This window comes from Salmo salar, chromosome ssa17, assembly GCF_905237065.1.
Source record: "Salmo salar chromosome ssa17, Ssal_v3.1, whole genome shotgun sequence".
NCBI classification, from domain to species: Eukaryota; Metazoa; Chordata; class Actinopteri; order Salmoniformes; family Salmonidae; genus Salmo; species Salmo salar.
The window spans coordinates 3,459,541-3,484,839 of NC_059458.1; the positions used below are offsets into that span (position 1 = coordinate 3,459,541).

The following is a 25,299-nucleotide window of genomic DNA, read 5'->3' on the forward strand; positions in this document are numbered from 1 at the left end:
CAACCAGGATCTCAGCGATCACTGCCTAATTGCCTTCGTCCGTAATGGGTCTGCGGTCAAACGACCACCCCTCATCACTGTCAAACGCTCCCTAAAACACTTCAGCGAACAGGCCTTTCTAATTGACCTGGCTCGGGTATCCTGGAAGGATATTGACCTATTTCCGACAGTAGAGGATGCCTGGTTATTCTTTAAAAGTACTTTCCTCACCATCTTAATAAATGGAACACTAGTCACTTTAATAATGTTTACATATCTTGCATTACTCATCTATATACTGTATCCTATCTATTCTTTACTGTATCTATTGCATCTTAGCCGCTGTCACTGCTCATCCATATATTTTCTACTTATATATTCTTATTCCTTTACTAGAATGTGTATTAGGTTTTGTTGTGGAATTTGTTAGATATTACTGTTGGATATAGAGGCATAAGCATTTCGCTACACTCGCAATAACATCTGCTAACCATGTATGTGACCAATAAAATGTTGTTTGATAACTCCACCGCTTCTATTCATAATACCATTTAAAAATGTTTTCCATAAAATGTTTTAATTCATCAGTATATTTGATGTTAAGTGGCATGATGGATGCATGTACTTGTGCTTTTTCCATAGTGAAACAGCGGGAACCGGGATTCATCAGACCAGGCAATGTTTTTCCAAATGTCCAGTGTTTTCGTTCATTAGCCCACTGCAACCGCAGTTTCTTGTTTTTGCTGAATGAAGTGGAACTCTAAGGTAGTCGGCTGCCATGCCACATCAATGTATGGCGAGTTGTGCGTTCTTTTATGGGCACAAATGTTGTACTGGACTGTCAGTTGACTAATTGTAGCCCGTCTGTTGCTCTGCACAATTTGCCTCCTTTGTCGTCTCATCAATCACCCGTGTTCAACCACCGGCCTGCCGGTTGGCTAGATGTCCTTTGGGTGGTGGACTATTCTTGATACACACCGGAAACTGTTGAGCGTGAAAAACCCATTAGCGTTGCAATCTAGTGCGCAGGTCACCTACTACCATACCCCGTTCAAAGGCACTTCAATTTATAGTCTTGCTCATTCACCCTCTGAATGGCACACATACACAACCCATGTCGCAAGGCTTAGAAATCCTCCTTTAACCTGTCTTCGCCCCTTCATCTACACTGATTGAAGTGAATTTAACAGGTAACATCAATAAGGGATCATAGCTTTCACATGGAGTCACCTGGTCAGTATATGTCATAGAAAGAGGGGTAGAAAGTGCTCCATGAAATAACATGTATAGATTCTACAGACCCTAGTGAATAATCCCAACCACACTTTTACTTGGCACCTTAACAAGTTCTCTCTCTAAAAACCAATATATAATATAAAGTGTATTGCATTGGGGGCATTTATTTGACCTTGGAACATGTTTTAAACCCCAAATGTTTTGAAAACATCACTCAACAATATTTCATATCTCTTAATTTTTAACATTTAGACAATTTTTCATATCATGAATAAATGCAGATTAATAATGGAACTCTTCTACTATTACATGAGAGACTTTTATTATGAACGTTTCCGAAATTCCGTGACCCGGAAGTACTTTTTGAGTGTTGCTGACGAATCGCAGACGCTGGTCAAATCACACACAAAACGAGGGAAGCGAAGATATAAAGTACTGTATCTCTGGAGAAAGTATCTAACGGGTGGCATACATTAATCTACCGAGGCGACATCACCACAGATATAAGAAAGAGCTAGCAACTAACAAGGTTAGTTACAAATATCTTTGACATTACTCTCCAGCCTTCAAGGTGGATATCTCACCACTGGTAACGTAATACAGTATCCTTTCATCTCCGTTTTATTTATGTTAGCTAGCTACTGTAATGTTAGTTATTTTTGTTGAAGTTAGCTAACCTAACTACCTAGTTCGTTTTCTATCTGTTACTGCCCAATTTACAGTTTTTATGCGATGCTATTGGTAGCAAGTTAGTTAACTGGCTAGCTATGTCTGATCATTAAAGTTAATTTAGCCAGCTAAGTGAATCTGACAGCGAGTTGGGACTCAATTCATTCTGAACTACAACCAGCCAAATTACACTGCAATGCAGTCGGGCCAAAATGTGATGGAGTGTCACAGCGAAGGGGCGCTTGGCAAATCTGACAAGACGGCGACTTTGAGATACATTCCCACTCTGAAAACGGGGGACATTGGTCCAACCGTGGATAATAAAAAGGTTGGGGACACCCTGGTCATCAATGAGAGCAACCTCAGGGCGCCGAGTCCCCGTGGAGCAAATGGTGATGACGACTCTGAAGCGGAGTCGTACCGGGATGGTCGGACAGAGGTGGTGGACATGGATATGAAAGGCAGAGCGTTCGCCTGGTGCCGAGACTTCCTTTCCGGGTCTTGGAAAAGCATTCCCGAGGCAGATTTTCAGATCAGCATTGTCAGGTAATCTGGGTTGAGGATTGAAAGATCTGGGACTTTTTCTCACACAGGCAAATCATAATCTCTCTCTGAAACACACACTTAAAATAATGCCACGCTATGTGACATAACTTTATGAGTATCCTATATGGTATTGTACTGTGCTCCACACCGTCCACGTTAGCACACATGAAAGTGACAATCCAATGTCCAACTTCTCTTTCTCTCTCGGTTTGTCTACAGTGGTGGACTCAGCAACCAGCTGTTCATGTGCAGTCTGCCAGACCATGCCCACACTATTGGAGATGAACCTCGCAGGGTCTTGTTGCGAGTCTATGGGGCCATCCTACAGGTCAGCCACCTTAAATCAAGCCGATAATTGTCCCAGATGGCTAATGTAGTTTGTCTAGCTATAGCCTAGATTTAGTTTAACTCTGCCTGTTCACATTGAAGTGACTGGGAATTTATAGTCAGAATCGCCTTTCTTTGCCAAGTAAATAAATAATACTGATACTGGCTTTCTGGAACACAGTCTGAATTAAAGCTTTGCAAAAACTTGGCAAGTTTCTGTACAAGCCAGAATGTTGAATACAATTACAGTTGACGTCAGAGGTTTACATGCACCTTAGCCAAATACATTGAAACTCAGTTTTTCACAATTCCTGACATATAATCCCAGTAAAAATTCCCTGTCTTAGGTCAGTTAGGATCACCACTTTATTTTAAGAATGTGAAATGTCAGAATAATAGTCGAAAAAATTATTTAATTGAAGATTTTATTTCTTTCATCACTTTCCCAGTGGGTCAGAAGTTTCAGGTAGCCTTCCACAATACACTCAATTAGTATTTGGTAGCATTGGCTTTAAATTTAACTTGGGTCAAACATTTCAGGTAGCCTTCCACAAGCTTCCCACAATAATTTGGGTGAATTTTGTCCCATTCCTCCTGACAGAGCTGGTGTAACTGAGTCAGGTTTGTAGGCCTCTTTGCTCGCAAAAGCTTTTTTCAGTTCTGCCCACACATTTCTTGAGGTCAGGGCTTTGTGATGGCCACTCCAATACCTTGACTTTTTGTCCTTAAGCCATTTTACCACATCTTTGGAAGTATGCTTGGGGTCATTGTCCATTTGGAAGACCCATTTGTGACCAAGCTTTAACTTCCTGACTGATGTCTTGAGATGTTGCTTCAATCTATCCACATAATTTTCCTTCCTCATGATGCCATCTATTTTGTGAAGTGCACCAGTCCCTCCTGCAGCAAATAACCCCACAACATGATGCTGCAACCCCGTGCTTCACGGTTGGGATGGTGTTCTTCGGCTTGCAAACCTAACCCATTTCCCTCCAAACATAACGATGGTCATTATGGCCAAACAGTTATATTTTTGTTTCATCAGACTAGAGGACATTTCTCCAAAAAGTACCATCTTTGTCCCCATGTGCAGTTGCAAACCGTAGTCTGGCTTTTTTATGTCGGTTTTGGAGCAGTAGCTTCTTCCTTGCTGAGCGGCCTTTCAGGTTATGTTGATATAGGACTCGTTTTACTGTGGATATAGATACTTTTGTACCTGTTTCCTCCAGCATCTTCACAAGGTCCTTTGCTGTTGTTCTGGGATTGATTTGCACTTTTCGCACCAATGTACATTCATCTCCAGGAGACAACGCGTCTCCTTCCTGAGCGGTATGATGGCTGCGTGGTCCCATGGTGTTTATACTTGTGTACTATTGTTTGTACAGATGAACATGGTACCTTCAGGCGTTTGGAAATTGCTCCCAAGGATGAACCAGACTTGTGGAGGTCTTGGCTGATTTCTTTTGATTTTCCCATGATGTCAAGCGAAGTGGCACTGAGTTTGAAGGTAGGCCTTGAAATACATCCACAAGTACACCTCCAATTGACTCAAATGATGTCAATTAGCCCATCAGAAGCTTCTAAAGCCATGATATAATTTTCTGGAATTTTCCAAGCTGTTTAAAGGCACAGTCAACTTAGTGTTTGTAAACTTCTGACCCACTGGAATTGTGATACAGTGAATTATAAGTTAAATAATCAGTCTGTAAACAATTGGTGGAAAAATGACTTGTGTCATGCACAAAGTAGATGTCCTAACTGACTTGCCAAAACTATAGTTTGTCCCACATAGTCAACAGCCAGTGGAATCGAGTGGCGCGATATTCAAATACCTTAGAAATGCTATTACTTCAATTTCTCAAACATATGACTATTTTACACCATTTTAAACACAAGACTCTCTTTAATCTAACCACATTGTCCGATTTCAAAAGGCTTTACAACGAAAGCAAAACATTAGATTATGTCAGGAGAGTACCCAGCCAGAAATAATCACACACCCATTTTTCAAGCTAGCATATAATGTCACCAAAACCACAGCTAAATGCAGCACTAACCTTTGATCTTCATCAGATGACACTCCTAGGACATTATGTTATACAATACATGCACGTTTTGTTCAATCAAGTTCATATTTATATCAAAAAACAGCTTTTTACATTAGCATGTGACGTTCAGAACTAGCAAACATACCGAAAACTTCCGGTGAATTTACTAAATTACTCACGATAAACGTTCACAAAAAACATAACAATTATTTTAAGAATTATAGATACAGAACTCCTTTATGCAATCGCGGTGTCCGATTTTTAAAATAGCTTTTCGGTGAAAGCACATTTTGCAATATTCTGAGTAGATAGCCCGGCCATCACAGGCTAGCTATTTTGACACCCACCAAGTGTGGTACTCACCAAACTCAGATTTACTATAAGAAAAATTGGATTACCTTTGCTGTTCTTCGTCAGAATGCACTCCCAGGACTTCTACTTCATCCACAAATGTTTTGGTTCAAAATAATCCATAGTTATGTTCAAATATCCTCTGTTTTGTTCTTGTGTTCAAGACACTATCCGAACGGTGACGCGCGGATGCGTATCGTGACAAAAAAAAATGTCTCGTAAAATAGCGATAATATTCCGACCGGGAGACGTCTTTTTCGTTCAAAGACTGAAAATCTAAAATGGACTCTTCACGTGCATGCGCACTCCCGTCTCATTGTTCTCAGATCGACCACTATCCAATTGCGCTACTGTTTTTCAGCCAGGGACAGCAAAGTCATCATTCAACGTTCTGGCGCCTTCTGAGAGCCTATGGGAGCCTTAAAGTGTCACGTTACAGCAGAGATCCTCTGTTTTCAATAAAGAGGGTATAGAAGGCCAAGAAATGGTCAGAGAGGGCACTTCCTGTACAGAATCATCTCAGGTTTTGGCCTGCGATATGAGTTCTGTTATACTCACAGACACCATTCAAACAGTTTGAGAAACTTTAGGGTGTTTTCTATCCAAATCAAACAATTATATGCATATTCTAGTTTCTGGGCAGTAGTAATAACCAGATTAAATCGGGTACGTTTTTTTTATCCGGATGTGAAAATACTGCCTCTCGCCTAGAGAGGTTAACAAGAAATTTGTGTAGTGGTTGAAAAAACGAGTTTTAATGACTCCAACCTAAGTGTACATACACACTGAGTATACAAAACATTACGACATAGCCTTCACATGTTCAGTCTATGATCCTTTATTGATGTCACCTGTTAAATCCACTTCAGTCAGTGTAAAGGAGATGGGTTAAGGCCGTTCATAGGGTGAATGAGCAAGACAAAATGTTTAAGTGCCTTTGAATGGGCAAAAATGCTAACCTCCTGTACTATTGTAATGTTGAGCAGTTAGCGTGTCCTTGGGATATATTTGTGCTAGAGGTCGACCGATTAATCGGAATGGCTGATTTAATTAGGGCCGATTTCAAGTTCTCATAACAATCGGTAATCTGTATTTTTGGCCACCGATTTGCCGTTTTTATTATTATTATTTATTTTATTATTATTTAAAAAAAATGTACACCTTTATTTAACTAGGCAAGTCAGATTAAGAACACATTCTTATTTTCAATGACGGCCTGGGAACGGGGGTTAACTGCCTTGTTCAGGGGGGATTCGGGGATTCGTTTTTGCAACCTTCTGGTTACTAGTCCAACGCTCTAACCACCTGCCTTACATTGCACTCCACGAGGAGCCTGCATGGCAGGCTGACTACCTGTTACGCGAGGGCAGCAAGAAGCCAACGTAAGTTGCTAGCTAGCATTAAACTTATCTTATAAAAAACTATCAATCTTAACATAATCACTAGTTAACTACACATGGTTGATGATATTACTAGTTTATCTAACGTGTCCTGCGTTGCATATAATCGATGCGGTGCCTGTTAATTTCTCATCGAATCACAGCCTACTTTGACAAACGGGTGTTGATTTAACAAGCGCATTTGCGAAAAAAGCACTGTCGTTGCACCAATGTACCTAACCATAAACATCAATGCCTTTCTGCTGTTTGGGGTTTTAGGCTGGGTTTCTGTACAGCACTTTGAGATATCAGCTGATGTACGAAGGGCTATATAAATTTGATTTGATTTAAAATCAATACACAAGTATATATTTTTGAACCTGCATATTTAGTTACTATTGCCTGCAAACATGAATCACTGCTCTTGCATTCATTTCCTGGCTCGTTGCGAACTAATTTGCCAGAATTGTACGTAATTATGACATAATTGTGGCACCCTGTAGCTCAGTTGGTAGAGCATGGTGTTTGCAACACCAGGGTTGTGGGTTCGATTCCCACGGGGGGCCAGCACAGAAAAAAAGAAATGTATTAAATTAAATGTATGCATTCACTACTGTAAGTCGCTCTGGATAAGAGCGTCTGCTAAATGACTAAGATGTAATGTAAATGTAAATACCATTGAAGGTTGTGCAATGTAACAGGAATATTTAGACTTAGGGATGCCACCCGTTAGATAAAATACGGACCGGTTCCGAGATCATAGTTTCCGGATTTGACCATATTAATCACCTAAGGCTCGTATTTCTGTGTGTTTATTATATTATAATTACGTCTGATTTGATAGAGCAGTCTGACTCAGCGGTGGTAGGCACCAGCAGGCTCATAAGCATTCATTCAAACAGCACTTTACTGCGTTTTGCCAGCAGCTTTCGCAATGGATTGCGCTGTTTATGACTTCAAGCCTGTCAACTCCCAAGATTAGGCTGGTGTAACCAATGTGAAATGGCTAGCTAGTTAGCGGGTGCGCGCTAATAGCGTTTCAAACGTCACTCGCTCTGAGACTTGGGAGTGGTTGTTCCCCTTGCTCTGCATGGGTAACGCTGCTTCGAGGGTGGCTGTTGTCAATGTGTTCCTGGTTTGAGCCCAGGTAGGAGCGAGGAGAGGGACGGAAGCTATACTGTTACACTGGCAATACTAAAGTGCCTATAAGAACATCCAATAGTCAAAGGTATATGAAATACAAATTGTATAGAGCGAAATAGTCCTATAATTCCTATAATAACTACAAACTTCTTACCTGGGAATATTGAAGACTCATGTTAAAAGGAACCACCAGCTTTCATATGTTCCCATGTTCTGAGCAAGGCACTTAAACGTTAGCTTTCTTACATGGCACATATTGCACTTTCACTTTCTTCTCCAACACTTTGTTTTTGCATTATTTAAACCAAATTGAACATGTTTCATTATTTATTTGAGGCTAAATTGATTTTATTGATGTATTATATTAAGTTAAAATAAGTTTTCATTCAGTATTGTTGTAATTGTCATTATTACAAATAAACAATTGGTCGATTAATCGGTATCGGCTTTTTTTTGGGTCCTCCAATAATCGGTATCGGGCGTTGAAAAATCATAATCGGTCGACCTCTAATTTGGGCATCAAACTTTCTCACTCATTGTTATTCACAATACATTATTAATTACAATAAAAATGACGCAATACATTATTTACCATTCATTTCTATTGGGCACAAAATAATCTGATAACCAACCAAAACGAACAGCAAATGCATCCAATAAAATTGTAACGTCACAAGCTTGATGTAGTCATTGCGTGCTATGAATATGGGACCAAATACTGAACTTTGTGCTACTTTAATACACAAGTAAATTTGTACCAATTATTTTGGTCCCCTAAAATGGGGGGGGACTGACTATGTACAGAAAGTTCTGCCATTTTTTTAAATGATTAACCTGATATGTGTAAAAATGCCCTCAAAGCAAAGCTGACAGTCTGCACTTACAGAGCCAAAACAACAATGTGTCACTGTCCCAATACTTTTGGAGCTCACTGTATTGGAAAATCAAATTTCAATAAAATTGCAGTATTGCAATACAATAGTATCGTGAGGTCCCTGGCAATTACCCTAGAATATATAGATGAAGAATATATGATGTGCAAGTGACGTTATGTCATACTTCTGGGGTCATGTCCTGGCTCTTTTGAATGTGCTTCAAGTTTATATCATCAAATTCATGAAAATGTGGTCATTTAAGGTGTCTGTGTATATATTGCCGTGAAAAAGTATTTTCCCCCGTTGCTGATTTTTGATGCTGAATTTTATCAGATCTTCAACCAACACCTAATATTAGATCAAGGGGACCTGAGTTAAATAAAGTTATGCAATACCCAATTCCCCTGTGTGATAAAGTAATTGCCCCCTTACACTCATTACCGGTTGTGCCACTTTTAGCTGCAATGACTGCAACCAAATGCTTCCTGTAGTTGTTGATCAGTCTCACATCGCTGTGGAGGAATTTTGGCCCACTCTTGCGTGCAGAACTGCTTTAACTCAGCGACATTTGTAGGTTTTCAAGTATGAACTACTCGTTTCAAGTGCTGCCACAATATCTCAATTGGGATTAGATCTGGACTTTTGACTAGGCCATTCCAAAACTTAAAATGTTTTGCTTTAAGCATTTTCATCTTGACTTGATTATGTGTTTTGGATCATTGTCTTGCTGCATAACTCAGCTGCGCTTCAGCTCACAGACGAATGGCCTGACATTCTCATGTAGAATTCTCACAGCACTGTGTATATATATAAACAATGATATTTGTATTGATTTAGCCATACCTGATTCCTTTCATCAAAATATTTGACGCTCAAGAAGTAAGACATATTGCCGGAAGTTAGAAAAGTCTAATTTGGTGCTTTGATAGCATGTCAGATTCCTGCTCAAGTTGAGGATTTAGAGGATGGTAAGAACCCATTAGTTACAGGCCATTTGTGTTGTCTATTAGATTCCGCATTTTTAATTTTAATTTTATTTATATAAACAACTTTGCCAGCCAATACTTTTTTCAAATATTTAATTGTAGACCTGTAAGCTGTCAAAAGATTTGTACTTCATGTCTTTAGATCTAATGAAACGGATTCAACTTTTTGGCGTGGTGCTACTTCTTGTCTGTAAAATATGGCAAGTTAATTCACTTGGAAACACGTTTAAACAGTTTAAAAATATATATATCTTAATTGGTCGCATTTTTCATGACTTTGACTATGCAAATTTGAAGCTCATTCTTAACTTACAAAATAAGTAATACAGAAATAAAATTGACGTGTCACTTGCACATTGTATTATAATAAAACAATGCCATTGTGTTTATTCAAAGCAACTTAGTCATGATGTGTGCTTACATTTTACATATGAGTAATCCCTGGAATCAAACCGACTATTCTGGCGTTGCAAGTGCAATGCTCTACCAATTGAGCTACAGAGAACCACATGGGCTAAGCATTGCCACACCACATGAGCTAAGCATTGCCACATTCCACATACAATATGTACATTGTAGATCTACACAGGATGAGAATTCCTGTGCTGAGATTAGTCATGTAGAACTGACAGATGGATAGATAAGCCTATTGTCTGTTTTTCTCAAAAAACGCACGGCGATAGGGAAGGATTCATGACAGAAAGACATGGCATAGGCTAGACCTTACATCAAACATACAGATTACTGTTATGTACTCAATATTGCACAGTCCCTGAACATAACATCTTCAGTCCTCATCAGCAACCTATGAAATGAAATGCTTCAATGGTCTGACTCATCTCGTGTGTGTGTGTGTGAACAGGGAGTGGATTCTCTGGTCTTGGAGAGTGTGATGTTTGCTATCCTGGCGGAGAGAGCCCTGGGGCCACGACTCTATGGAATCTTCCCTGAGGGACGCCTGGAACAGTACCTGCCGGTACACACACACACACACACACACACACGAGAATAATAAACTCTATAGAAATATTGTAATAGCCAGACGTTGCAACTTTTGCTGTGTGTTAGGTAGTCACACATTCATAACTGACTGAAACTTTGAAAAAACGTTTAATAAAGTACAACTGGAATTTATATAAATGCCTAGAATATTTCAATTCTGGAGAATCTCATACAATGGTTTAAAGTTATGTATTTATTATGGATCCCCATTAGCTGCTGCCAGGGCAGCAACATTTATTTGAAAACATTACAATACATTCAGATTTCAAACACTGTGCCCTCAGGGCCCTACTCCACCACTACCACATATCTACAATACCAAATCTACGTGTACGTGTGTATAGTGCATACGTTGCTGTGTGTAAGCATGTGTCTGTGTTTGTTGCTTCACAGTCCCTGCTGTTCCATAAGGTGTATTTTTATTTAATCAATTTTAGAATAATGCTGTAACAAAATTTGGAAAAAGGAAAGGGATCTGAATACTTTCTGTAAGCACTGTATATATTTTGTGTGTATTTTTGGAAAAAATATGGGGGATTGGAAATGATGCATACATTGGAAGCTACAATCTATCTGCAATATTAAGCTGATCTCCCACCATAATAATATTTATTTATATATAATTACTTGAATATAACTTATGAATGCCTTATGAGCTTAGTTCAACTGTAGTACCCTATCAGAATCCCAAATAAAAGCTTTTTTTATACCATTGTTTATAAACAATGTAATTGTGAACAATGTAATTGTAAACAAACGTATACCCTCAACATGGTTAACTATAATCTCATGAATGGTCAGTCCTTGCGTCTGTACGTCTGTCTATGAATTTTCAGCCCCATCTCTTTGCTGTTTACCAAATTAGTGATGGGAATATCCCTTTGTTATTGTTTGAACTGCAGACTGCCCCTTTAAAAACAGTATTACTTTAACAATCTGTAATACCTATGCATCGCTATATTGATCAATCAGTTTGAAATGGAATCCATTCGCAAGTGCTTCCAGAATGCATGATGTTGACGGGTCTTCTCTCTGACCATCACATTACTTGTCATGTGTTATTTACACTTTCTAACAACGCCTCAAATAGCTTTGACATTCGCAAACTGTCCGTTTCAACCATGAGTTTGAAAGTATCTCTCTGCCTTTGTGTTTTTCACTGTGAGCTAAATATAAACATACTGTATACAGACTCACTATCACATTCTATGTGTGTTGATATGTCCGCATATCCTTTTTTGTGCTTATTTTACCATGCGTGCTTACAGACATATGCACTTGTCATGTGTGTTCATAAAAATGTCTCTCGAACTCAACATACAGGTTGACAATAACAGACATATCTCAATTGATAGTTTTAAGTTAGCATCTCTGTACTGATTTGAGGGGGGACAACCGGCGCTGGGATTTATGACTGGCGAGTGCACCTTCTTTTCCTTAAAGGTCCAAACTTTTGGGCAGATGTTGCAGAAAAGTCCCATACATTTTAACAGTGAATGTGAGTAAAGTCCTGTATCTTTGTGCTTATCTCCCAGAGCAACCGTCTGCGTACAGAGCAGCTCTTTGTTCCAGAACTGTCCGCTGAGATCGCCTCAAAGATGGCCCGCTTCCATAGGATGGTCATGCCCTTTAACAAGGAACCCAAGTGGCTGTTCGGGACCATTGGCAGGTGAGGATAGGATGGGACTGCTCTCTCCAAGTCAAAGCCTACACCAAGTATTGACTGAGGAGTACTGTAAAAATATGTATTGATTTGAATTTGAGGTAACTCTGTTTTCCACAATACTCAATAATGCTCTGTCTGGTGTTGTCTCAGGTACATGGATCAGGTGATGAACTTAAAGTTTGCCCGGGAGGCTCACGTCAAGAAATACAACAAGCTGATTAAGTACGACCTCCCGGCAGAGCTGGAGAGTCTCCGGTGAGTCAGGAGATGCTGGGGAAGGGAATGGCTGGAAAGGACAATGATCTGGCAAGGGAGATGTTGGAGATGTCTGGGAATGGCAAGGCTATGGGAGGAGAGGGGGTGGGAGTGGCCGGGGAAAATAATGCTATGGCAGGGAAGCTAAAAGGGGGAAAAAACAGCAATGTTTAGGGAAGGCGGGAGCGTTGGTAGATCCATGTCACAATAGACCTCACTCAACCGCACACAAAGACACACATGAGCAATCTCTTTCACATCCACGAACATGTTACTCTCTAATAAATATGTAGTGTTCTTTCTCTGCAGCCAGTTAGAAAGTTGACCTCTCCCCCAGTGCCTTTCTCTGACACTGCCCTATCAGGAGACTGTTGGACTTTAGCTTCCTGTGACACCACACACACCCAGACCAGCAGTGTGTGCCCCATAGAGCTAGTTAGAAAACGACGCAACTTTGTATCTGACCTATTATGCGTCTGTGAGAGCATGGGCAGTGCCATTGAGGCCATCTCCATTTTGAAGTAGTACATTTTCTTCTACTACTTCTATGAGTTTGTAACAAACTGAAAGGGTGCATACTGCCACCTGAGGGGTATACCATGTACCAGGTTTGAGGAGTTAGTGAGGTAACATTGGTCAACTCTGAGTTCAACTCAAGGTCATACGAAATGGCTCACCTTTTAGCCAGGTACATTTCTATGGCAACGAATCCTTCAGAACTAACCTGCTACGGGTAGGCTAACTCAGGTCTAACTCCATTTTATCCTGAATGAGCCACAAGTTGAGGACTAATGAAATCAGATACCCTCCCTCTGGCAAAGATTGTCATCATCCCCTTCATTTGAGGAAGACAACTGATCAAATATTTTACTAATATAATAAAAAATCACATCACACATTTAATAATGATAGCCTTTGCTTTCCAAACTGTACGTTTTTCTCACGATTTGTATTTAGCCATTTGCAAAAGGAAAACTGACAGCCACAACTAAACAGATAGATATATCTATTTCATAGATGGCAGTTCCCATTCAAGTCAAGACCTTTGCTAGTATACCCATGAGTTTAACAGTCAAATTAAGGTTCCAAAACCCTTCTATGGATTATATGTCTATGACCACAACACGTCAAGCTGTTCCACAGATAGATGGAGCAATAGGAGTGGGAAAATGGTGCTCATGAATTAATTAAGCACACCAAAGATGGCATTAACAATAAATAAAGACTGCACATAAAAGCCTATTTCACACCATAGCCTGCTGATTTTGCAAGATAATGTTTCTTTCATTTTGATATTGGCACAAATGAAAATGTGGCACTGAGTCGCCCATGGATTGACGTTTTCAGCATTGTCTCAATGAAGAGTTCGGCCTTTCACTTGCCATGTGTGAGATGCACGCGCAGTTACAAGCCTGCTAGAGTTAGCGGCAACCGGACGAGCAATATTCACCATCGTGAGTACGGCTGAAGCTTGACCTGGAATGTGAAGCTAACTGAAGCTGGATAGCTTTATAAAAGCCTGAGTAGATCTAGCTTGCTTTGTAGTATACCACTCCAGAGTGTGTTTGAACAGGTATAAAGCAAAGATTGGCGATTATTGCCACTTGCTGTTTATGGAATGTTTGCTCACAAGTATAATTCATTGGCTGATCCTTCCGAATTACTTGGATGGAATTATTTGATCCTTCCATAACCCATAGGAAGTCCCACTCAGTTAAATACTTCAAATTGTTGAAACTCAATGGCGCTTTGCCGCTGCCTATGCTGAAATGTGCTTTTGGGCACTAGAGATGTCTATCTAAGTCTATGGTGTGCTTTTGAGCACTAGCGATGTCTATCTAAGTCTATGGTGTGCCCTTACTGTCTGGCAGCCAGTCCCCTACACACCTCAAGGTCACCTGCTCTAATAATAATGATAGATCACATTAATATAGTTTTCTACTACATCAAGGTGCAGTCAAGCGATCAGTCACATTTTATCACATGCTTAACAGCAACCTGGACCAATATTATACGCATCTGTACAGCTTTGTTATATCATTAGTGGTGTATCTACATGTCAGTGTACTAGCTACGAATTGCTTTGTAATAGTTGTAGAGTTACTGAAAGTGTTACCACATACAGTGCCCTCAGTAATTATTGAGTCAGTGACAATATTTTGTTGTTTTGGCTCTGTACTCCAGCACTTTTGATTTGAAATGATACATTCTTTACAAATATCATACCCCCCCCCCAAAAAAAATGCTAACCTCCTCCGTTATTGTAATGGTGAGAGGTTAGCATCCTCACTCATCGTTCATTCAGGATTATCTGTAATCATGGTAGCATCCACATTAATGTAGAAGTGTTTAGAAACATTCTATTCTTATTTACAATAAAAGTGATTCCAAAATGACACAATACATTATTTACCATTTCTTATCTATTGGGCACAAAATAATCAAACACAACCAAAACAAACTGCAAATGCATCCAACATGTTTTTAGAGTCACAAGCTTGATGTAGTCATTGCGTGCTAGGAATATGGGACTAAATACTGAACTTTTGCCTACTTTAATACCTACATAAGTGAATTTCTCCCCAAACTTTTGCTCCCCTAAAATGGGGGAGGGACTATGTACAAAAAGGGCTGTAATATCTAAACGGATTAAACTCTCTAAAATTAAATCTGGCTGTACAAAACCTCATAGTCATTGTATCATTTCAAGTCCAAAGTGCTGGAGAACAGAGCCAAAACAGCAACAGATTTGTCACTGAATGGCACTGTATCTACACCTCCAGCCACTGCCAGGGTTGGCTAATGTTAGTGTGGTTGAGACTCTTCTGTATACCTGTGACTATATCAGGAGCATAGATCAACATATCTTACAGAACCTGCATTCTGAACATGGCTGCTCAATCAATCACAAATATCACAGTCACGTATTTCACTTTTGCTCAGTTCATTTCCTATTGAGCTACCCTTGGAGAGTCAGAGGCATGCTTGACATGCCATTGTTGCACAATCAACTAAATAGTTACTACTCTGCTATGCCATGGTGTCCAGTACTCAATGCTTCCCATAACTACTCTACCGTCATGATCATGCACTTGAAACCGTGAAGAGAGTAATCGGGTCTACCAAATAGTAAAGGGAATGTGTGTTGTGTAATTCCGTAGTCTGTCTTTGTCTACAATAAAACATATATTTTTTTGATATTGTACAGAGTGATAACCTATGAGCTGTTGACATGTACCATAACCTCTGCCACTTAAAGTTCACTGAAAGTTGAAGTGTGTACATAACATTAATGTATTATGTTCTCTCCCTCTCTGACAGAGTGTTGTTGTCAGCGACCCCATCTCCAGTGGTGTTCTGTCATAATGATGTGCAAGAAGGTAAAGGTCTATCTTTGTGCTCTCATCCCTTCACTCTCTACCCATCTCCCTCGCTCCCCTCTAACCATATTAACCTCTAATTTGGGCTGCTTGACCCTCCGCCTGGCTCAACAGTGGATGTCCGTCACTTCCTGAATGGACAGGATATTACATAAGTTGGAGGAAGAAGGGGTGGAGGGTATCTATTTTTAGAGACTGAACACATTCGTATGCAACACCCTCAGGCAGGTGCAAATCAATAGAGTAGATGGTACAGGTGGTGGCCGTAGATTGCCTATGTATACATGCAGTTGACTCCTGAAGGGCACATCAGGACACACTGAATGTACAGTGCTATTTAAATCTGGAGGAGGAAGTGGGAGGGTTGTAACCTCCTGTCTCTCGTCCTCAGGTAACATTTTGATGCTGGAGGACAGAGACTGCACCTCCACTGGGAAACTCATGCTCATAGACTTTGAATACAGCAGCTACAACTACAGGTAAAGGCCTTTTGTATACATAAACACTCAACCTTAAGACCTGTAGTTTTAGTTATGACCACACACTCTCAGCCACAACTACACAGGAATGCTTATAGCCCCATATAGTGTACATCATTTACAGTTTAGTCATTTAGCAGATGCGCTTATCCAATGAAACTTACAGGAGCAATTAGGGTTAAGTGCCTTGCTCAAGGGCACATCAACAGATTTTTCACCTAGTCGGGATTCAAACCAGCGACCTTTCAGTTACTGGCCCAACGCTATTAACCACTAGGCTACCTGCCACCAATCAAAGGCACACACAGCTTAACGGTAACAGCATTGATTAAGGTAGAGTAGAAGTCGGAAGTTTACATGCACTTAGGTTGGAGTCATTAACTCGGTTTTCAACCACTACACAAATTTCTTGTGAACAAACTATAGTTTCAGCAAGTCGGTTAGGACATCTACTTTGTGCATGGCACAAGTAATTTTTCCAACAATTGTTTACAGACAGATTATTTCACTTATAATTCACTATCATAATTCCAGTGGGTCAGAAGTTTACATACACTAAGTTGACTGTGCCTTTTAAACAGCTTGGAAAATTCCAGAAAATGGTGTCATGGCTTTAGAAGCTTCTGATAGGCTAATTGACATCATTTGAGTCAATTGGAGGTGTACCTGTGGATGTATTTCAAGGCCTACCTTAAACTCAGTGCCTCTTTGCTTGACATCATGGGAAAATCAAAAGAAATCAGCCAAGACCTCAGAAAAAATTGTAGCCCTCCACAAGTCTGGTTCATCCATGGGAGCAATTTCCAAACGCCTGAAGGTACCACGTTCATCTGTACAAACAATAGTACACAAGTATAAACACCATCGGACCACGCAGCCGTCATACCGCTCAGGAAGGAGACGTGTTCTGTCTCCTAGAGATGAACGTACTTTGGTGCAAAAAGCGCAAATCAATCCCAGAACAACAGCAAAGGACCTTGTGAAGATGCTGGAGGAAACAGGTACAAAAGTATCTATATCCACAGTAAAACGAGTCCTATATCGTCATAACCTGAAAGGCCGCTCAGCAAGGAAGAAGCAACTGCTCCAAAACCACCATAAAAAAGCCAGACTACGGTTTGCAACTGCACATGGGGACAAAGATCATACTAACGCCATAATGACCATCATTATGTTTGGAGGAAAAAGGGGGAGGCTTGCAAGCCAAAAGAACATCATCCCGACCGTGAAGCCTGGGGGTGGCAGCATCATGTTGTGGGGGTGCTTTGCTGCAGGAGGGACTGGTGCACTTCACAAAATAGATGGCATCATGAGGGAGGGAAATTGTGGATATATTGAAGCAACATCTCAAGACATCAGTCAGGAAGTTAAAGCTTGGTCACAAATGGGTCTTCCAAATGGACAATGACCCCAAGCATACTTCCAAAGTTGTGGCAAAATGGCTTAAGGACAACAAAGTCAAGGTATTGAAGTGGCCATCACAAAGCCCTGACCTCAATCCTATAGAAAATGTGTGTGCAGAACTGAAAAAGCGTTTGCGAGCAAGGAGGCCTACAAACCTGACTCAGTTACACCAGCTCTGTCAGGAGGAATGAGCCAAAATTCACCCAACGTATTGTGGGAAGGTTGTGGAAGGCTACCTGAAACGTTTGACCCAAGTTAAACAATTTAAAGGCAATGCTACCAAATACTAATTGAGTGTATATAAACTTCTGACCCTTTGGGAATGTGATGAAAGAAATTAAAAGCTGAAGTAAATAATTCTCTACTATTCTGACATTTCACATTCTTAAAATAAAGTGGTGATCCTAACTGACCTAAGACAGGGAATTTTTACTAAGATTAAATGTCAGGAATTGTGAAACTGAGTTTAAATGTACTTGGCTAAGGTGTATGTAAACTTCTGACTTCAACTCTGTCTCTACAAGTAAAAGGGACGGATCTAAGTATTATGTTGTCCATATGTAGTGGCGATTGTCTCAATTTCTTTGATTGTTATCTTAGATTGTGCTGCAATGTGTTTGTTTAGGGGTTTTGACTTTGGGAACCACTTCTGTGAGTGGTGCTATGACTACACATACAACCAGTGGCCCTTCTACAAGTGTACACCTGACAACTATCCCAGCAGAGAACAACAGGTGACTACAACCTCTACCACACCTATATCAAAATGCCCTCTAACATATCTATGCAAACAGTGGTTGTGTCCGAATACCCATGCTAGCGTACGACATACTTAAACTGCATACTATGTACTCATCATTGCATACTATTTAGCACGTACTGTTTAGTAAAAAGTATGCAGTATGCCATGGTCGTAACGCAATAGTGGCTGGTGACTGGTTGAGTGGGTGCGGTAGGGCAGAGTACGGGTGGATTTTTCCAAATTCGCAGACATGCATCGCATTAACCAGTCTGATAATAGCACATTTCCAAATTCGATACATTTCTCTGAATGGAATAGGAAGAGTTATATTCCTACCCCAGCTGGTTATTGACATCACGTTCAACCTATACCATAGCCCATCTATCCAATAACTGAAGACAGAAACCGATAATTTGGTTCCATTTCAACATTATTTATTAGTGAAACCAAAGTGCTGAAACATAGTGAGGGGAAAAAAAGTATTTGATCGCCTGCTGATTTTGTACGTTTGCCCACTGACAAAGAAATGATCAGTCTATAATTTTAATGGTAGGTTTATTTGAACAGTGAGAGACAGAATAACAACAAAAATATTGAGTAAAATGCATGTCAAAAATGTTATAAATTGATTTGCATTTTAATGAGGGAAATAAGTATTTGACCCCCTCTCAATCAGAAAGATTTCTGGCTCCCAGGTGTCTTTTATACAGGTAACGAGCTGAGATTAGGAGCACACTCTTAAAGGGTGTGCTCCTAACCGCAGCTTGTTACCTGTATAAAAGACACCTGTCCACAGAAGCAATCAATCAGATTCCAAACTCTCCACAATGGCCAAGACCAAAGAGCTCTCCAAGGATGTCAGGGACAAGATTGTAGACCAAGAAAACAATTGGTAACACACTACGCCGTGAAGGACTGAAATCCTGCAGCGCCCGCAAGGTCCCCCTGCTCAAGAATACATATACATGCCCGTCTAAAGTTTGCCAATGAACATCTGAATGATTCAGAGGACAACTGGGTGAAAGTGTTGTGGTTAGATGAGACCAAAATGGCATCAACTCAACTCGCCGTGTTTGGAGGAGGAGGAATGCTGCCTATGACCCCAAGAACACCATCTCCACCATCAAACATGGAGGTGGAAACATTATGCTTTGGGGGTGTTTTTCTGCTAAGGGGACAGGACAACTTCACCGCATCATTTGACGGGGCCATGTACTGTCAAATCTTGGGTGAGAACCTGCTTCCCTCAGCCAGGGCATTGAAAATGGGTCGTGGATGGGTTTTCCAGCATGACAATGACCCAAAACACACGGCCAAGGCAACAAAGGAGTGGCTCAAGAAGAAGCACATTAAGGTCCTGGAGGGGCCTAGCCAGTCTCCAGATCTTAATCCCATAGAAAATCTGTAGAGGTAGCTGAAGGTTCGAGTTGCCAAACGTCAGCCTCAAAACCTTAATGACTTGGAGAAGATCTGCAAAGAGGAGTTGGACAAAATCCCTCCTGAGATGTGTGCAAACTTGGTGGCCAACTACAAGAAACATCTGACCTCTGTGATTGCCAAAAGGGTTTTGCCACCAAGTACTAAGTCATGTTTTGCAGAGGGGTCAAATACCTATTTCCCTCATTAAAATGCAAATCAATTTATAACATTTTTGACATGCGTTTTTCAGGATTTTTTGTTATTTTGTCTCTCACTGTTCATATAAACCTACCATTAAAATGATAGACTGATCATTTCTTTGTAAGTGGGCAACGTACAAAATCAGCAGGGGATCAAATACTTTTTCCCCCACTGTATATAAATACAATGGCTTAGTACACACACAAACTTTTTAAATGTTCAAATCAAAAGGCTACTGCACAGAAAAACGCAGACGGTCTGGTGAATCGCTAATTCAGAACCGCTGGACATTAACATAATAAACTAATAAAGCACTGATTATTGGGATCAGAATGATCGCTACGGCTTGATCCATTAATTAAATGGGTTCAAATCAATGTTCAAATCAAAAGGCCTGATTTAACATGACATCAACAACGCAGCCAAATCCTGAGTCCCTGTGCCAACACATTCAGAAATCAAAATATGGTTTTGCATTTACTTTATAATCTCTGACGAAGGCAAAGAGAACAATAAACACTTTTTTTAATGAGAAAACGGAAATCCACTTTTTGAAAAAAATCTTTTTTTTTTACCCAGATGTAGCCTACGATGAAAAATCTGATCATTTTAAGGAGAACAAAAAACAACTTCATTTGAACACAGCCGTAGAAGCATTGCTATTCGGCATCTTCCCAATTTAAGTAGCATAGTTTTGTTGTTAGACTAGTTATCTTTATGTAGGCAATCACTCGCAACCCACTTCTTCCAATGCATTGTGGAAAAGTGTGCATCAAATTTTACCAGATGAAGAGACAAAATTAGTATATCATCCTGGCATTTAAACCATACTCGATTTTAGAAAATTCACATACTATAAAACATTCTGTTTTCGCATACTGAGAATACGTCATGTGTAATTGCGTTGTTTCCTGCTATTTGTTGATTTCCCCACATCTAATTGATCAGCTGTTGTCAAAGCCAAATGAATATGACATCCGGGCATTTAAAGTATGCTCGATTTCTAAATGTGGGATACTAGTAAATGTTCTTATTTTGCATACCCACACTTGCATCCTAAATAGTAGGCCGTTTGAGTATACGGACACAGTCACTTTCTCTCATGCATATTGCTCCCCATTATCACACTCCCTTTTCTCCCTATGAACTATCAGTATGAAGTTTGTCTCTTGACTTTTCTTCTGGTAGGAGTGTGATGCAAAGGTTAGCATCCATACAAGGGAATACAGTTAAGGGGAATTTTAGGTAAAGTGATCATTTCTATATCAATGGGCGTGTTCGAGTGGATCCATTTTGTCTAGTCGGTTACCATCGTTAGTCACCACTTTTTTTTTAAGTGTGTTGTATTATGGGGATAAAAATTGTCTGACTTGCAACTACATGTCAACTGCACATGTTTTTTTGTAAAACAAAATCATGATCAAAGGTCATGCAGTTTGAAGAAGTTGCTACAGTTGCTTCTCACCAACTTCACCATGCAGCCATCGACTGGCTAGTGAGAGGCAATATTTGTCAATCGATAATTAGGTTGTTTTTGGTTGACCAACGCAACCATGACCTGGCTGAAACAGGAACCAACTTTTGCCACGATTCTAAAGCTACAGGGGATACAAATTAAAGTGATATTCAAGATCTCTCTAACCAATTAATTGTACACGTACGTTTTCAGTTTGTGTGTGATATAGAAACATTTATTACGATATTAATAAAGAAAAACCTTTAAACAATAGCAGCTATATTAACACTGCCATATTATGAGCCTTGCTATTGGAAAACCACTACAGTGTCCGACTTTCATCTGTCACAGATGCACCTCCCCCGACTTCTCGTCAGCTGTCTACAGTCGGCTTCGTTAGCCAACTCAAACACACCCATTATCTGTCATCAGTCACTATAACATGTTCATGAGTCCACCACAGAAATCATTCCAGTGAGCACATGTCACGTTCACTGTTGGTATCCCATCATTATTCAAATAAACACACTGTAGCTAGTAACTTTCTTTACCACCCACACTACCAGTAGCCTCAGTGTGTATCTATTTTTCCTCAGTGTGTGACATAATGTATGTCTGTCCAGTCTTGTAGATGACCACATTGTCTAGTGGAAACAAAACTATGCATGCACATTTCCAGAACTCATGAAGTCAGCTGGTCTAATACAATGACGCAAATGCATTATTTTCAAGTTATTGATCCAAGCCAGGGAATTCCATTTATAGATGAAGTGTATGTGGCGTCCCTCATCTCTGAGCGAGCATGTTTATCTCTGCAGCTGCATTTCATCCGTAACTACTTGGTGGAGACGGGAGGCTATTCAGAGAGCACCATGCACGAGGACCAAGCTCGTATAGAGCAGGACTTGCTGGTCGAAGCCAATCGGTAGGACACAGACTTCTACCACAGATTAATCCAAAAAGGACAATTCACTCATAAATCACATATATATATTTTTAAATCTTAAAAGGATTCTTCCAATATGTGCTCTGTTTTGTAATAATAATCATAATTGATTGGATTGATTTTCCACCTAGAGCTTTACATAATAAGAAGGGAAACTCACCTTTACCACTACCAATGTGGTGCTTACTTTTGAAAATGTCTAATCAGTGTTGATTTTGGTATGAACTATTCGATGCTACTGTATCCACATGTACAATAAGTAGCCAGTCCGTTGGCAGTTAATTTAGGGATGAATGATTTTCCCACAGATTCGCCATGGCATCTCACTTCCTCTGGGGCCTGTGGTCTATCATTCAAGCCAGGATATCCAAGATCGAGTTTGGCTACATGGTAAATACATTAGTAGACTTTACTTCACCTGGTGAGATAGACTTCACCTCACTAGAATGAAACGGTACAGTAGAGCTTCAGCGTACTGGAACATTGATTGTCATTCACATGACATTGCAGGTGTTTAGTGGTCACTCCTCCCTATCGCTCTGTTTATTTGCTGAGTGATTTGTTCTATGACCTGGCTAAATAGTGCTTCTGAAACACACGATCCGTCTTGAAGTTTACACCTGTTCATTTGATCTCTGTCGTTTCAGGACTATGCCCAGTCACGATTTGATGCCTACTTCAAGCAGAAAAGGCTATTTTCCTAAATCGCTAAAAGAACAGATTGACTTCAATGGAATGTACTGTCATTTTAATATCTGTTGATTCTTCCTGTACGCAACTGTCCTGATGCAGAAACATCGTTAGCTTGGCATATCTGTTAAGTGTTGAAACCAAACCAAATATGATGGGTAAACGCCCACTGAAGTCTTAGGTGGATTTTTTCAAAATGATCTATTGTTTGAACTTGATATTTCTAATATACCAGGACCCCATCCATCTAGTATCTTTCCATCTAGTAGCATCCAATACGTTGCTCTGCCTGAGACAAGTAACAGTTAAGCAGGGACTTAGCTGCACTCCAACAAAATGCACTTATCTTCCCCTACTATGAAATGTGAAATTCTGTGAAAATGCACAGCAAAAAAAGCATGTTATTTGTTTACATTAGTTATGATCTGCTGGTTCCATACATTAATGTTTCAAACCCTGTAGTCATGTGTTTTCTTTTAGTCATTCAACTCTGCTTCTTTCTTTACCCCACCTTGTAATTTAATTGTTGTTGAACTTCAGTACACCCTTGATTTCAGGGTCGAAATATGCTCATTTTGTGCCGTCTTTTTTTCTTTTTCTTGACTTGTTTGTTAAATGCCTGTTCTATGCATGGTGCTGGTGCATGGACACAATACAGCATGGCAGAAAATCAAGCTGCATATCAGAACTGTTCTGTTTCTTTGTAGTGCAGTAGGGAAAACTGGACTCATGGCCCGAATCATTCGGAACTGGTAAGAAAAGAACATGCTCCATTGCATAGTAAGTCAAATATGTTCTTAAACAGGATGTTGTTTTTGACCTTTCTCTATGACTGGTTCTGATTGAATTGGGCTTAAACCCTTTGTATGACCTGTCTGTTTTAGCATTCTCTCTAGTTAAACTATATATAGAGGGGTTGCAGTTGTCAGAAATCACTTAGCAACCATGCCAGGCGCCATGTTGGAAGACCAGTCACTGTGGTGGAAGAATGGTGCAGCCTGCTGGCTGTTTGTGAGTATGTACACTGCATTGCACAGCCAATTGTTTCTTAGCAAGGCAATTTGTTTTCTCAGCTACAGTGTCTTGGCTGCCAATTACGGCACAGAAATTGACCATGGTGATGAACCGAGTAGGTTTTAGGCACTTATCATTCAGCTTGGGGTTGCCACTCAGTTGTTGTCAGAAGAATTGATGTGGTGGTCTTCCAACATGGCTGCCAGGAGGTGTCGCATGTATTTTGTCATTCTACCTCTTCACAACAATGGGGGTCATTTTACACTTTGTATGATAAATGAGCAAATGTAGGCCTGAAACTAAATGATTAAAAAGGAACATGTTTTGGTTATAGATAATGAAAGCTTAATGCACAACCAGAGAGCAGTTTAAGAGGATTATTTTCAATGTTATTTATATATATATAGCTTTTGTCTGGCTTTGATGTCATTGCATTCTGACAAGGCTTACCTTTCATTCTAAAGCTGTTCCATTACTAGTAAACTGGTATAGAACTGTCTGTCACGGTTTGACTCTGCCCAAGGTTTGGATGGTCCTTTTCCATTTCTGACCAAGAACCACAATGGTTAAAGAAAGCTGTCCATGACTTTGAACAACAGATTTTGTATCTTATTTCCATGTGCATTTGGCTCCTGTGTGTGTGTGTGTCTGCCTGCCTAACATTATTAAATCCAAATGGAATATCTGCATGCTTTTGGAATTCAGATCCAAAGATTTTGAAAATGGGATCATGTATTTTTTTTTCCAATGGCGATCATTTGAACACATGGAAATGTTTTTCAGTATAATTTGTGATAAATGATTTAGTATATTTGTTTGCCCAGTGACGTGCTCTTTTGTTTTGATGTGAGTTATAATAAAGGTGGACCTGTGAGTTTACCCTTTGTATAATGTTAGAATATATGTTGTGGATGTAGGCCAATGTTCGATTTGCGAGAATATGAAACTGCCTAGAATAGAAGCCAGTGTCTCGTCAACTAGCTAAATTAACTTTTTCATTACACATCAATCCTGTCCAAAACCCTTTGATGTTCTTGATATTCTCCCTGCACTGCAGCTGCTGTGTAAGTATAACTGAACTGCTAATAAACATGCTTGATACCTGA

At 40.0% G+C, this 25,299-nt stretch overlaps 1 protein-coding gene across 1 annotated transcript; it reads left to right on the plus strand.

The window, feature by feature from the left end:
• Nucleotides 1–1,636: 1,636 nt before the first annotated feature.
• On the plus strand, nucleotides 1,637–25,299 carry LOC123728132 (choline/ethanolamine kinase). Its single transcript, XM_045698717.1, has 11 exons — nucleotides 1,637–2,430; nucleotides 2,650–2,758; nucleotides 10,402–10,515; nucleotides 12,077–12,210; nucleotides 12,358–12,462; nucleotides 15,784–15,842; nucleotides 16,234–16,321; nucleotides 18,351–18,459; nucleotides 22,362–22,468; nucleotides 22,798–22,879; nucleotides 23,137–25,299. The coding sequence occupies exons 1-11, from the start codon at nucleotides 2,081–2,083 to the stop codon at nucleotides 23,191–23,193; spliced, it is 1,314 nt and encodes a 437-aa protein (XP_045554673.1). The 5' UTR covers nucleotides 1,637–2,080; the 3' UTR covers nucleotides 23,194–25,299.